Source organism: Setaria viridis, chromosome 9 (assembly GCF_005286985.2).
Source record: "Setaria viridis chromosome 9, Setaria_viridis_v4.0, whole genome shotgun sequence".
Lineage (NCBI taxonomy): Eukaryota > Viridiplantae > Streptophyta > Magnoliopsida > Poales > Poaceae > Setaria > Setaria viridis.
In genome coordinates, this window is record NC_048271.2 from 18,219,555 (window position 1) to 18,234,346 (window position 14,792).

The 14,792-nt window shown below is 48.2% G+C and overlaps 1 protein-coding gene and 1 pseudogene across 1 annotated transcript; both read left to right on the plus strand.

The window, feature by feature from the left end:
• Nucleotides 1-2,727, plus strand: LOC117835392 (pentatricopeptide repeat-containing protein At1g05600-like; annotated as a pseudogene).
• Nucleotides 2,728-12,952: 10,225 nt separating this feature from the next.
• LOC117836001 (uncharacterized) lies at nucleotides 12,953-14,792 on the plus strand. Its single transcript, XM_034715349.2, has 2 exons — nucleotides 12,953-13,336; nucleotides 13,752-14,792. The coding sequence occupies exons 1-2, from the start codon at nucleotides 13,079-13,081 to the stop codon at nucleotides 14,646-14,648; spliced, it is 1,155 nt and encodes a 384-aa protein (XP_034571240.1). The 5' UTR covers nucleotides 12,953-13,078; the 3' UTR covers nucleotides 14,649-14,792.

A 14,792-nucleotide genomic window follows, 5' to 3' on the forward strand; every position in this document is an offset into this window, starting at 1 on the left:
ATGCCGGCGAGCACCCAGCAGCGGCAGCGGTTGAAGAATGGGCCTGCCCAGTGCCCAGTTATTGTGGGCTTTCGAGAGCAATTTGGCCTGGAACAACAAGCCGGACCAAGCCGATTGGATAAAGGTAAAATTGGCTACGGGATACTGTTGACATCGAATATTCAATACTCATTAGGATATTAAATACAGACTATTTACAAAATCTATGCGCAATAGACGGAGGCTAAACGGCTTAATAGATTCGTCTCGCCGTTTAGTCTCCATATATGCAATTAGTTTTATAATTAACTCATATTTAGTTCTCCGAATATTCGATATGACACGGATTAAATTTTAGCTCAAGGAACCAAACACCCTCTAAATATGGCTTTTGCTATAGGCCATTAAAAAAGATGTCTTCGCCAAAACATACTACTATTCGGTGGTAATTAGGTGTGGGACACTGATATTATTAAACTTGAATTTAATTGGAAGCTATGGGAATTGACTAAACTACCCTCACCTCTCCTTTTGCCTGCTCGACTTGAACCAATCGGTCACACGATTCGCCGCTCCCTTTTCTCCCTCACGGGCAAGAACCGCGGCACCAGCCCCACCCCCCCACCCCCGCGGCGGCTGCTGCCCACGGCGGCAGCGGTGGCACCCACCCACGACTGCTATGGCAGCGCTTTCCTGGAGGCCGTCGCCCGTGGAGGTCCGCGCCCGCCCGCCCGTCCCTGCAGCTACAGATGGCGCCCACCCTAAAGGGTCGCGAGATGGCGGCGGTAGGATGCAACGCCAGGTGGCAGTTCGCGGTGGCATGCAGCGTACTTAGCCGGTGCATCAGGACCGAGGCTGCGGCTGCCAAAAATGGTGGCGGAGGCTCAGGCTGCTTCCCCCCGCGCAGGCGCAGCAGGCTATGCCCACGATGCTGCTCATGCGGGGTGTCGATGCTGCTCAAATGTGGTTGTTTATTGTCTATTTGCTGAAATGTTGAAATGGTGTTCAAATGCTGTAGAAAGTGTTGCTGAAACGTTGGTTTGAAGGAGCAGGGGCGTACTTGTCTATTTGAAGTGTTTTCTTACCTGTTGGAGTAAGAAATGTTATTATAAAAGTTACAGTGTCCAGCACTAAATTACCAATGTGTGTTTTGGCAAAGACATCTTTTTTTATTGACCTGGAGCAAAAGCCACACTCTGGTGTCCATCGGCCAATTTTGCTTTGGATAAAATAAAACACAGGCGCCACGCCGGTGCGGTGGCAGCTCGCCGGGGCCATACTCCGGCGGAAGAACCCCCTCGAAGCCACCTGTACCCCGATGCGCCTCGCCGCTACACGCCCTCCTCCTGCCGCCACAACGACGGCGTCCGCTCCTCCCTCCTCAGCGCCGCCGCCGGCTCCCCCGTGCTCCCGTCCCTCCTCCGCCGGGTCCTCCCATGCTCCCCCTCCACCGACTCCCTCCTTGCAACTTCTATCCCCAACCTCTCTCCAGCAGCCGCCGTCTCCATCTTCCGCTCCACACTCCCCTTCTCCCCGTCCCCGTCGTGGTCCTTTTCCGCCCTCCTCCGGCGCCTCATCTCCCAAAGGCTCCTCCCCGAGGCCGCTCGCCTCTTCACGGAATCTACTGGGCGCCCGGAAGTCTCGGTAGCATCCGGTTCCGGAGACCTTACACTGCTCTTCTCTGGCCTCTGCCGTGTGCGGCGCCCTGACCGCGCGCTGCAGGTGCTCGAGGAAATGCTGAACCTATGCCTTACACCGGATAGGGACGCGCACCGTGCGATCGTGCCTTCTCTCTATGAAGCTGGCATGCTTGACGAGGCCACGCATCGTCCTCTATTCCATGTGGTGGCGCGTGGCGCAGAGGAGTTGCGACGCCAATGCTGTGATGTACCCTGCATTATTGCTGGTTGCATTTTGTGCTGCTGGCCCGGGTGAATAGGCTGAGCTGATTCTGGATAAGGTGCTCAGGAAGGTGCTGGGATCACCAGGTAGTCTTCGGTCTCTTCGTGTGCCAATGCCAACTGTGCTTAGCCTCGAGGATGTGCAGGAAGTCATTGACCAGGCATTGGCTGTGCGAGGTGGAATGAGCTTTGAGTCCATGATTCTTGACCTCTATGACGAGGGTAGGTTTAGTCAGGTGGACAAATTGTTTAAGGATATGGCCAAGAAGGGTTTCAAGCCAACAATGTGCGTGTACAAGGCAAAGATCACTGATTTATGCAGGGAAGGAAATTTGGATGATGTTGTGTGGGTGTTGGAGGAGTTGCACAAGAATGACATTGTTCCAACAGTGACAACTTATAACTTGATAATGAAGGGTCTTTGTGACACAATGCAATCAATGAGGACACTAGAATTACTCTAGAAGAGGGATAGGCATCTTGGTTGTGCTACTCAAAAGGACATGTTCTCTATCTTGGCCCATGGTTTGTTCTCAGAAAGCAAGTTTGTTGATGCATCAAAGTTAATGGAGAGGATGGTGAATGGACATCATTGCCTGATAGAAGTGCATTTAACAGTGTTATTGAAGGTTTATGTTCTGCTGGCAGAACATATGATGCATTGCTATGGCTAGAGGAGATGATTAAGATCGACCATGGTGAAACATGAGACATCCGTGTTTGGTCCTCCTTAGTCTCAGAGGTATGCATGCCCCAATTTGAAGCTTTAGGAGCTGAACTATTGGAGAAAGCTCAGATTGTAACTGTACAAGAAGTGGAATTGAGCTTCAGCCTAGGGGACTCTTAAAACCACAGCTGCACTGAAATGTGTTTAAGGTACTCCTATTTATGCAATGGTTGTTGTGAATAGTACATGATCTTTAACCTTGGTTGCTGCATTGCCTTAAGACTTAAGAGTAGTTGTTGTGAATAGTACGTGATCTTTAACCAATGCTGTTACATTGCCTTAAGAGTTTAAGGCTTTAATATGTTTATCTGTTTCTTGTTTGGTGGAAGTTTTTTTGTTTTGAGCCTTATGCTTGATGAAGAAAACAGTTTTGTGTAAGGGTCCTGTTAATCATATGCTCTTATTGAGGTGCCTCTTCCCCCTCTGGGCATAGGCATAGATTTTCCGAGGAAAGAAGTAGCATACCTCCATCAACATCTATAACTCCCATTTTTCTAGGTTTCGAAAAGTTAATTGCCATTAACTTGTCTCAACCCTCTAAATGAGGAGGGGAATTTTGATCTCTGGAAACAAAGTAATGGGAGAAGATCTCTAGTCCCTCTCCCTTTTTCTGCTCTCCCCCATTCTGGTCAGTTGTACCAAGGGCACAACCTTATGTCACCAAATACATGTTTTCTATACTAAAATTCACAGGCATACTTAATATTTCCAAGAGAAAAGGCAATATATCAGAGATGAAAGGGTACGATGGTATAGTTTCGTAGGAGTACTAATTAAGGCTTTATTGGTGATTCTCCTATGGGCCTTATTTCCCATGCTATAGGTAAAGGTTGTTGAAGTGGAGAGACTAATGATAAATATAACCAATTCTACATTTATTTTTACAGTATGCTAAATGTCTTGATTTTGTCGGACAAGATTTATCATTTATGATCATTTTCTCTCCTGCCCATTGCTTGTTGCATGTCCAAGATACAATAACGAGCACTACACATTCCTGTTATCTCAAAACTATTTGCCTTTTCAGCTGATCCAAATGACCAAGGCCAGAACCTACATGCTTGGTAATGACAGTGATAATGGACTCCCAGTAACATCATCTCAAGACAAGGGACATCAGTTTGCAGTTTCAAGATCAAATCACCAAATTAGGATGATGTGGATGATAAAATTGCTGATATAAATGCAAATGATGAAGCTGGTAAGGTGCTTCTAAAACAAGTGAATGCAGAAGGCTTAATGAGGAGCAGATAAACTCTAGGTCTAGCAGGAGCAGCAGTAGTGGGAGTGGAAGTGCGGAAGTGGGAGGTGGAGCAGTGACAGAATGACAATGATGGCAGTGAGGGCGATTTAACCAGCTCTAGAGGTGACGCTGGTATGATTCTCATATGCAGTCTTGATTTGTACGTTTGCTAATTTTACATTCTTAGCAAAAGTGTTTGCTCCATCTGTGATTAGGTTGGTTTAAGTTTGCTAAACCTGGATGGAAGCATGGCCCTGGAATTTATAGGCAATTAGGTCGGGTTTATATGTTTGCTAAACCTATGTAGTTATACGATATTGCTGTTTGTCAAATTGTAAGTTGCTTTTCCGGTAAAATGACACATACAAAGGTAGTCAGATATTGACAGCAGGAACTTGAATATATTTTGATTCAATGTAATAATAATGCCATTAAAGTGCACTATATCATTTGTACAAAATTGACGGATCTTCTCCAAGTTGAGCTGCTCGGTTACAAATTCCCTAGCTTTTTTTTTCTCAACAGATAGAACCCGGTGGGCAACGGTGGGATCAGTTGAACCTGGAAGCCCTTCCATCACCCAAAACTACTGGACTTCTGCATCATGATGCCGCACATCTGTTTGGCACTGCTCAGTTAAATCTGACGGCTGCCTCTTCCATCACTGTACCCAAAATTTCTGGACTCCTGAAGCCTTATCTCGCAGATCTGATTGTTGGGACTGCTCTGAGCAAAACTGTAGCGTCCCAGAGATGCTGTGACTCTGAGCAAAGAGTTGAGATCTCCCAGAGCTGCAACTGCCTGCTTCGTCGAGGTCATAATGGCGAACGCCTTCAGCCACATCACTGAGGTAATGCAGCGGCTCAACTCCAAGTTGCTGGCTGTCGTCCGGGCACTGGAAGTAATCAGCCAAGCACAGCGTCCCGTACTCGTAGCCACCTGCATCTATGAAGCTGCCATCATCCAGGCCAATGGCCGATATGCCAGTGAAGCAGTGGCCCGTGGTGCCCATGGTGGAGTGCTCCGGTGGCATGTGCATAGGATTGCAGGTGATGTCGAGGGAGGGGTACATGGCTTGATTGAACCAGCAACCGTCGTAGGCATTGGCATTGCTCGGCATCAGCATTTGGGGGCACCCATTCATGTCTGAGTATGAATAATCATTGCTCTCAGTGTATTGGAAGCCGTAATCAGGGCACAAGAGGGTGTTGTGCTGCTGGCCATGATCGTTGTCGCCATTGCCTCCCATCTGCTGCAGGTACTGCTGGTTGCCGCCCATGCCCAAACTGCCGCCGTTGATGTACCAGACGCTGGATGCAGGCTGCATCATGCCAGCATTCAACGGACGTGGCTCGACGCCGTTGATGTACTGCAAGCTGCTGCATCATGCTGGCATTCAGCGGATGCGATTCGACGACTCCATGCCACGTGAGCTCATCGACCTAGGCCTCCATATCGTCGTCGAAGCCGTCGCCGACGAGCGGGACCCCGGCGTCCGGCGCGGCCTGCCGTAGCTGGCCACCATCATCGTCTGGCATGCCCAGCGCCTTCCGTCTCTGAGCTGTGGTGAGCAGCGCGGCTTCGATGGACTCGAGCAGCTCCTCCAGATCCACGCCGTCCAACAACACCTAGGCGGGCGGCGCAAACGCCTTGGGGCCCTCCTGCCACTCCCTGGCGAGCCTGGCCTTCTCCTTGCCCAGCTCCGCGCTGAGGTAGCCGAGGTGCGTGTGCTTCACCCGCCTGTCCGCCGGCAGCCTGCGGTACCTGTCGACGACCCCCGCGCTACCGAACTCCCACACGTCCGGCGTGCTGCCGCTGGGGCTGGCGCAGACAACGATCGCGACGCCGACGTCGCAGAGCTCCACGAGCTCGAACGCCTTCTTCTGCAGCCTAGCCTTCCTCTACTTGAAGGTCCTCGTGCACGAGCCCAACTGCCAATGAGGCCCATCTGGATCTTGCGGTGCGGCATGGGGGGCGGTGGTCCTGCTACCCATGACGGCGGCACGGCGGGGGCGCGAGCGATTGTGATTCTCCGACGCGTCGTACGGTTTATGGGCATAATCGGTAGCTGGGAGGGAGGCATCCTAGGGACCATCCTGCACCGTCTCGTGCACTTTGGTCTAGTTTGGTTCCCCCACCCACACCATATGCTTGCACCCCCTCGTTCACTTGCCCTCTCCCATCCTGTATCCCTCCGTTCGCTGAAATCTTCCTTCCCTCACGAGTCGGGACGGGGCAATGCAAGGCGAGAAGATTTGGGGTGAGCGCGGGAGATGACGACGTCTTGAGGATAAAGGTGCGAGAGGCTAGGGTTACCGCTCCATTCCCGCGCCACTCCCTTCACTCCTGTCCATTTCTCTAGTACGCCTTCTCCTCTCCCTCCCCTTTTCGACCTCAATTCGCCGGTCAGGTCGAGGTCCTCCGGTGGCCTACTCTTGATCCTCCGGTGGTGTGATGGTACATCTCCCCCTCATCTAACAATGCTTCCTCCCCTCTCCCATCTAGATGTGCGTTGATTGTTGATTCGTCAGTTTTTTTGCCGACGAGGAACCCTAGCTTCTTATATTATCAAATCTGTGTGGTGCTTTTGTTCGTGTGCATGTGGATCTATGTTTTTGTGACGTGGATCTATATTTATTCAAACATGTAGATCGAATTTATTGATTTATGTACTACTGAGCAAAGTGCCTAGATCGATGATGAATCCTTGCCGCCGGAGGAGCACCCTCAGGTGTGGCAGCCGCATCTTGGATAACTGTTTAATTCTGAATGTTTGCTTGCTTAACAACATGACCCTAAGTACTTGTATTCAATTCTAATTAACATTGCATCGTATTGGTAGATATGGATTTCCAAGCTAGGCGTCGAGCAGCTGCTGCTGTGGTTGCTACTGTGGCTGCATGGTTTTTCATGTGGTTTAGGAGGAGAGCTTAGGATGCTCACTCCATTACATATGGACCCATGGCAGAGAGGGACCAAGAGAGGTGTTGTGGTTGCTACTGTGGCTGCATGGTTTTTCATGTGGTTTAGGAGGAGAGCTCAGGATGCTCGCTCCATTACATATGGACCCATGGCAGAGAGGGACCAAGAGAGGATTAGTAACATAATGAATCTAATGATGTCCATTGTGTAAACATGCTAAGGATGAGAAGGACACTTTTTTCTAATTGTGTGGCTTGTTTTGTACAAGAAAGTTGGTTGTGGACAGCATACATACCATTGTTGAAGATAAGTTGCAATGTTCTTGCATTGTTGAAGAACAAGTTGCAATGTTCTTGCATGTTGTTGGTCACAACCAGATTAACATGACATTTAGGAGGTCACCAGAGACTATTAGTAGGTTCTTTCACCAGACCTTATATGCAGTTGGTGAGTTGAGGAATGAAGTTGTGTGAGGAAGAATACCAATTAATGCATGGTATGACTATAGCTGTTACCTCTGTTGCAGGTACCCTCAAGGCTCCTCAGCGTAATGAGGTCCATGAGGATCTGTATGGCTGTATCATGACCTGCCCTGGGTACTCACAGGAGGCACTCATGTGTGCTCTTGTCTACCTGCTCAAGAACAAAGCAGAAGGTCTGTGCTTTGTTCAGATGACAGAAGCCCATAGGATCCCGTGGCTCAGGACCTACTTGAGCCAAGCCTACTTCTTCTAGATGCCGTCTGATTGGCATCTATACTTTTGCAAGTAGCCATGCTAATTGTCTATAATATAGTCTGACTTTTGGGGTTAACAATAACCACTATTGGTGATGATAGAACCACCATTTGAAGCCTGTCCAAGGTTGCATATATTTTTGTATAGCATAGGACACATGGTGATGGATGTGTAATCCTTAGGAAGTGAAGAGGAGGAGGCTGTGAGGTGTAGACATGAACACCTGAACTTGTGGTTGTGATGGACCTATTATGTCTTTGTTGTGGTTGATGATTCCTTATTTCCCTGTTTGTTCTTTCTTGGTGGTTGTCAATGAACTGGTATTCAAGGGAAGATCATATGCTTGTGATGATTCAATTTTTGCCCAGTGATCTTGTTGGGTAACATCTGATGACCTTGAGCTTGTGAGGTACTGGGATATTGTTTATTCATGTGTTGTTGATCATATTTTTGTTTCTTGTCTGGCAATTTGCTTGTTGCGATTTATTTGGAGTTCCAGTCACGGATGCTCCAAGCTTATGGTTAGGGGATGATGCAAAAATAAAAAAAATCTGAGACCAACCTTTACTCTACCACAATTTCTTTGATTATACTACATCTTGCAATTGAATCATGTTTTCTTTTTATTATAAGGCACAATAGCTTAGTATGTTGCCAAAGCCTGAGGTGTATGCAAATTGAGTCACATGCCATCAAAAGGTGACTGGTTATCTAAGCTGTTGCTACAAGAGTTTCACTTCCAAAGAAAAGACAACTGTATCTTTTCTTGAGTTCACTGGTGGGTGCACAAATGACGATCAGCACAATACCATGGCTCCATATCATCATTGTGGTGGAACTTTTTATTATTTTAGGGATGCTTGTAGTAATTAGTTTTCTTTAAACATAATTTATGTACAATAATCTTTGTAGGACAGCTAGGCTAAACAGAACACTTTATTTGCTCGTGCTACTCAACATTGGTGGTAACCTCACTAAAAAAGTTTTGTGGTGTTCTGAACATCTGTCATTCATCCTATTAAACAAGACCTCTTGTGCCAACTCATACAAAAAACGGTCCATCCAATTTAACCAAACAACACAACTTGGCTCATCTAGGATGACGGCAATGTGCAACCAAAGTAACGTAAGTATATCAGACCATCCCATCCCCGCTGATCGGTACCACCCCTCCATCCCGTATGCCTCACCTCTTGCAACCAATCACGCCATGGCGAGCCCTGGACGCGGACGCACAAGCGCGGAAGCACCCCCGAGTTCCCCGACTCGGACTCGTAGACCCCAGCTGTGACGATTACCCGAAGGCATTACGGGCCAGCAAACTCACGGGCCGAAAAACATCAGGCCCATGATGCCCCCAAAAAGGGGTGGCTGGCCTCTGGGCTTGGCCCAACTTAACCCGTGGAGGCTGTTAATACTCAAAAAAATTGGCCTACGGACGTCGGGTGTGTACAGTGTAGTTTGGCCGAAAGTTACGATATAAATGTGTACAATGCACGCGCATAATGTTGATTAGGTAGGTGAGAGAAATATATACTCCAAATGTGCCGTAAACAATACAATTCTAATTTTTTCGGACAAACTAGTACTGTTGCCAAATGTGATGGAGCCTCGAAGATCTATAATCTAGCTGTAAGAGGGTGTGGTCGAAGAGATCCAACATATCACTTACGAAACCTTGATCTTTATGTGTTTAAAAGATGCCTACATAAGTATATCCACGAGAGCCAAAAGTTCTAGATGGGTTACTCTTCTTTTCTCTTGGAAGAAAATAGAAACGAGCAATATCGTCATCTTTCTAGAAAATCGAATGACTATTATTCGATCGGCAAGTTATATAACATGCTGCCCTCCATTTTATTTATTCTAGTACTGTTATAATGATTTTTGTATCTAACAAATACTAATCATTTTCCTTTTATTACAGGGTGATTCGACTTGTATCAACAATGAAACTTTTAAAGAGATTGCTTGATAATTTACATTGAGAAGTAGACTCCATAGAGTTCACTTACTGACAACTTCTATGACATGACTCAGTAGAGTAAGACTAAAATGAAAAGGCTAATGAGATATGTGACGATATTGCTTTTCTTTGATGGAATCTTGAATTTTTATACTATACGACTACTATTTGGTGGAGTATATAGTCGATCTACATATTTATTTATGCTTAGTTGTTTTGTTGCCGTTTTGTTGTTGACTTTGTCGTACTGTTGACTCTTTTCCTTTTAGCTGGATTGATGGTTACTCCTTGTTATTTGGGTGTTAATTGTGCTATAATAGTCTTTACTGCACTTGAGGTCGATTAATTAGTAGTACCAGTTAACTCTGCCGTCTTCAGATTTTGAAGGATCGATGTGCTTCGTGTTGCCTTTTGGATCAAATGATAAATGGCTGCATGCGGCTGGTAGTGTGAGCTTGCATACTTCGTGCGTGGACTGTGGACTCTCGGATGAGCGCTTATTATTTTGGAGGCAAAAACAGTTGAGGTGTTATTACACATCTGCTTCTCAGCATCTCAAGTAGGTTGTCTCATCGTCGGTCAGGAAGAGTCTGGAACAATCAAACCAATCAAGTATATTAGTTACACGCGCCGCGCGGCTTGTGCACAGAGGCTTCGCTTAATAACTCACGTACAAACCAAACTGAATCAGAAGGGTGGCGCTGCGCCCGCGCGTACCATCAGCCTCTGCAAACTGCATGGCTAATCGTTCAGACGTTCACTATTCTGTGTAATCCAGCCGTTGCCATGCTTGTCAGTTGTCACGTTGGTTCTCCTCAGGGTAGCGGAAACTAGTGTGCACGCCATGCGAAAACCGTACAGTGCAAGCGAGCGCCTCCATCACGACACGCGCGGGCGTCATGTTACACGTACCAAATACTGGGCTCCTGTAGCTTCCACGAGCCAGATAGCTACTTCGTCCGCTCCAAATTGTAGATTATTTTAACTTTTTTAAATTCATAGATATTATTATGCATCGAGATATCTTATATGTCTAGGTGCATAATGGTATCTATGAATCTAGGAACTCAAAACGACTTATAATTTAGAACGGAGGGAGTGTATAGCTCTAGCCCATCAATAGCCCACCAACAATCTTCTTTCTGCCACAATCTTCCATCTCCGTCCGCCTCCTCTTACCTCAGCCTCCTTGTCCACCATCCCAGCTACCGGCGGCTAGCGCACTGCCCACCCACAATCCACCTTGCTCTTTGTAATCTCGTGATGTTCCTCGCCCCCCCCCCTAACCACCGCCCCACCGGGGTTGGACCCCGGCCGGCCGACGGCGCTCCCGCGCCGCCTCGCCCTCTACCGCCGGCCGAACCGTCGTCAAGATCGTGCTATTAATTGAGGATCTTGGGAAGGGGTCATCCAATTTGTGCCTAGTGGGGAGATCGGTTTGGGTTTTTTTCGCTTGGCTCAAGATGGAAGAAAGCAAGGTGTATTTTGTTCGCGGATAAGCCCCACAATTGGTTTCAACATCAACACTGCACACTACGATGGAAAACTGAGTTAAAGCATCGACTTTGAGTGGCAGTGAAATGACATTTTAAGCCTCGCACACACTGTCGGTGCTTCACAACGGCATCACCTCGTGGCACGCTTCAAATAGTCGTCTCAACCACGCCCTTTTAACCCTTGTGTTGTCAGTATAGAAACAGAAAGAAAAAAGAGGACCAATGATGCAACCAATGAGTACAATTATTAAGTTGGTTCACTCTTTGAATTAGTACTTCACAAAAATAAATTAATGATTTTTGAGTAACAACCCACAAAATAAAAGTACAATATAATTGTTTTTTGGCACTATATATACTCACAAAAATAACTTAGTCACTTGGATTGTAAAATTTAGCGGTTTGATGTAAAAACCATCGGTTCATCTAGGTTTTAAATTTTCCATCTTTTTTTTAACTTTTAGCAGACACTACATAGCTTTTGCGCATTTTTTACATACAATTATTTGGCATTCTACTTTTAAAGGAAACAATTACTAAAATCCCCTAGATTTTACGCGATAACCGAGCACACATTGCCCCTAGTCTTCCATTTTCCGCCTGCTACCATATATATCTTTCTTATCTCCACCAAAATTGCAAAACCTAGCACCCCCAGCTCAAATCTCTCTACCTCGTAGCGTCGTCGATGCCATGTGGATTCACACAAGCAACACCACTCCCTCAGGTCTGCCCATGGTACTTCTATAGCGATTCCACTCATTTTGGGATCTTAACCTTGAATGCATCACATTTGCCGATGCCACCGTCACACTAGTGTTGTGGTCAGTGGGGGTCAGATTCTCGAGCTCGATGTAGACTATTACGAATTTATGTATATAATATTCATGTTTTGTTTCTAAATTTATGTTATTCTACTAATTAAATAATTATTCCAGAGATTTTTCCAAGTGAAAAGAAAAGCATTGTTAGTCAATACTGGAAAACTAACAATTGAGATGTATAGGATCACCTAATCTCCACCACAGAGTACGTATTCTTTGCACGTTGTGGGAGTTCATTTCTTTTTTTTTATTATTGTGCTTTTCACATGGGGCACGACGCATCTCGGCGCGCGTCATATCAAGTCTTAGGCTTCGCGATAAGGAAGATTTATATCAATCACTTATTAATTGGCTTATATATGTATATAACAAGTGATCATGATGTTGATGTTATTGTTCCAACAAAAAAATCAAAATAACTAGCTCATATGACATAAACATGTATATTTCATTTTACGAAGTAATACCAATATCTTTTTTTATAAAATCTTTGAGCTAGAAACATCTTTAAAAGTAGCAAGTTTATTTGGTTTCTATAATCTTTGGTCTAGAAATGTCTAAAGTCCGGAAAAAATGTTGAGCTTTTAAGAGCAAGTTGAGCTCAGGCTAGTCTCAATGGAAATGTCATGTGATTTCACGGGCATTAAATCTCATACCACGTCAGCAAAACTGCTGATTTGGTAGGTTAATTATGAGAAAATAGAAGAGGAGAGGCACAATTACTAAGTCTCATAAAACTCAATAAGCATGTTATAATTTCATGGCATGTCACATTTCATCATAACACTGTACCATGAAACTATGTACTAAGAGTGACAGTTTCAGTTTATTAAAAAAATCTAGATGACATGGTACTCTGTCGTGACCACCCATTCCTCGTGAAACCTCGTGCGTCACTGCACAGCGGGGCCCACGGCTGGCCAGTATAAATCTTCGTGCCGAGAAAATGTTGCGGAAACCAGCCAAACGCGACTGCAGAATAGCAAGCGAGCTCTCGGTTCGCACACCCGCCCACGGCGACTCGACGAGCACTCGAGCAGGGCCGCAGGCCGCCACCAAAGTAGGAACAAACCAGGCAACAAGCAGCCAGCGCACCATGCCTTGCCAATAGCCAAAAATAAAAAAAATAAAAGCCCACCCCTCTCTCCTCCCTCCCTCCCTCCCAGTCTCTATTCCACCTCCACCCCGTCCGACTCCCACCAGTCCCAGACCGCCTCCACCAAAAATCCCAGAACCCTAGCGGCTGGCGCCCCGGGGCCGCCAGATCCCCGCCGCTCCCCGCCATGCGGATCCGCAAGACCGCCGCCCGCCTGCTCGGCTCCGCCTACTCCGCCTCCGCGGCCCCCGCCCCTGGCGCAGCGGCCCCGGCCGAGCTACTCCTGACGCCGCCGCCGCCGTCGCACCTCGCGGCGTGCTCGGCGCCGCTCGAATCCTGCGGGTGGGGCGGCTACTCCAGCCACGCAACTGCCTCCGGGGAGTCCTGCGAGCTCAGCCGCTCGCCGTGGGACCTCATCGCCGATCTCTCCCTCTCCGACCCCCAGGTCAGCGCCTCCGCTCCCCGTCTCCTCCCCTCTCGCTCTCTCCTCTCAGTATCCACTCCGTGTCGCTCTGGGAGGTCCATGCTACACAAGCTCTCTGCTTCGGGGAGGGTCTCGCCGCGTCCCCGTGGTCGCGGTGCCCGGGTTCGTGCATGCCGCTAGGGTTGGCCGGCTGGTCCAAATGGGCGGTCAGCGGGCTGTTCCGGCCGCAGATGCCTACCTGGCCGTGGACTACACCGCGTTAGCTACCCTTCCCTCGTGGTAATTTGGGGGGGCGGCGCTGCTAGGGTTGGAATCGCCGGAGCGGCTTCCGGGTCGAACCCTAGATCCGCGCCCACCATTTCGGGGGCTGTAGCGCCGTAGGGGAGCGTCTGCGTGTGCTGCTGTGTCGATTAATTAACTTGTCTCATTCGATTAGGTGGAGGACGACCTCGTCGACAGGTACTTCGTCCATGTCACGACTCGCGCGAGCTGGCTCTTCTCGGCCAGCATGCCTGTCTCCAGCACGAAGAAGGTGGCTGCAGCTGCCAGGTTGAGAGCTAAGCGGCGGCGTGATGCTGCAAGGAGGTTATCGAAGAAGGCTGCAGCAAGCAAGGAGAAAGACATGAAGCATGCTGAGGCCTCGAACAAGGCAAAGGTGAAGAAAGAGGAGGGGGAGGAAGTACCAGCGCGGGTCTACAAGTGCAAGAAGAACGACGGCAAGCGGTGGCATTGCCACCGGACAGTAAGCCAGCCCAACACTCTCTGCAACTACCACTTCGTGCAGAAGCGCTCCTATCTGAACCCAGACTTCGATTTCGCTTCGGCAATCGAGCCGGAGGAGCCTGTGCCTGTGCCTGTGCCAGTGCCAGCAGCCGCCTCCAAGCCCTCCAGCAACAAGCCGCGGAAGAAGAAGCCCAGCAGCGACTTCAACGCGACCGAGGGCTTCTACTACTACGCCGGGTTCGGCCCCTTCCGCAGCAAGAGGCACTGCAGAAGCGGCGGCACCAACGAGCCTGTGCCTGCTGTAAAGCAAGAGGAGGAGGAAGTGCCTGAAGATGCTTCTCCTCCTGCTGCAGATCAGGCTCAAACTGCTGAAGATACCAATCGGGCTGCTCCTCACAATGATGTGTCTAGCTGTGATGACGACATTGCAGGGATTGCTGGTGTGGACGAGGATAGCAGCGACGACGACTACGATGGGATTGGTATCGCTGGCAGCAGCATGGATGGAAGTGGTGATCCACATGCTAGCAACGGTGACGGCAAGAGGAAGACCCCGTGGAAGCGGTGGAGGAAGCCGGTGAAGGCGCGGTCACTCAAGTCCTTGATGTGATGGAGCCTCCGTGGTTGTAGTGGACGGGTTAATCAGCTAGCTTGGCTTAGCTTAATTCTTCTTTTATTCCGTCCGGTTTTGCTGTTGACTTGGTTGGTGGTACAAACTGCTTCGCTTTTTGCATCCTGATTTGCCTGCCTGTTC

Coding starts and splice junctions, on each gene's coding strand:
- LOC117836001 (XM_034715349.2), top strand. CDS start 13,079: ATGCGGATCCGCAAGACCGCCGCCCGCCTGCTCGGCTCCGCCTACTCC. Junction 13,337..13,751: donor TCTCCCTCTCCGACCCCCAG/GTCAGCGCCTCC, acceptor TCATTCGATTAG/GTGGAGGACGACCTCGTCGA.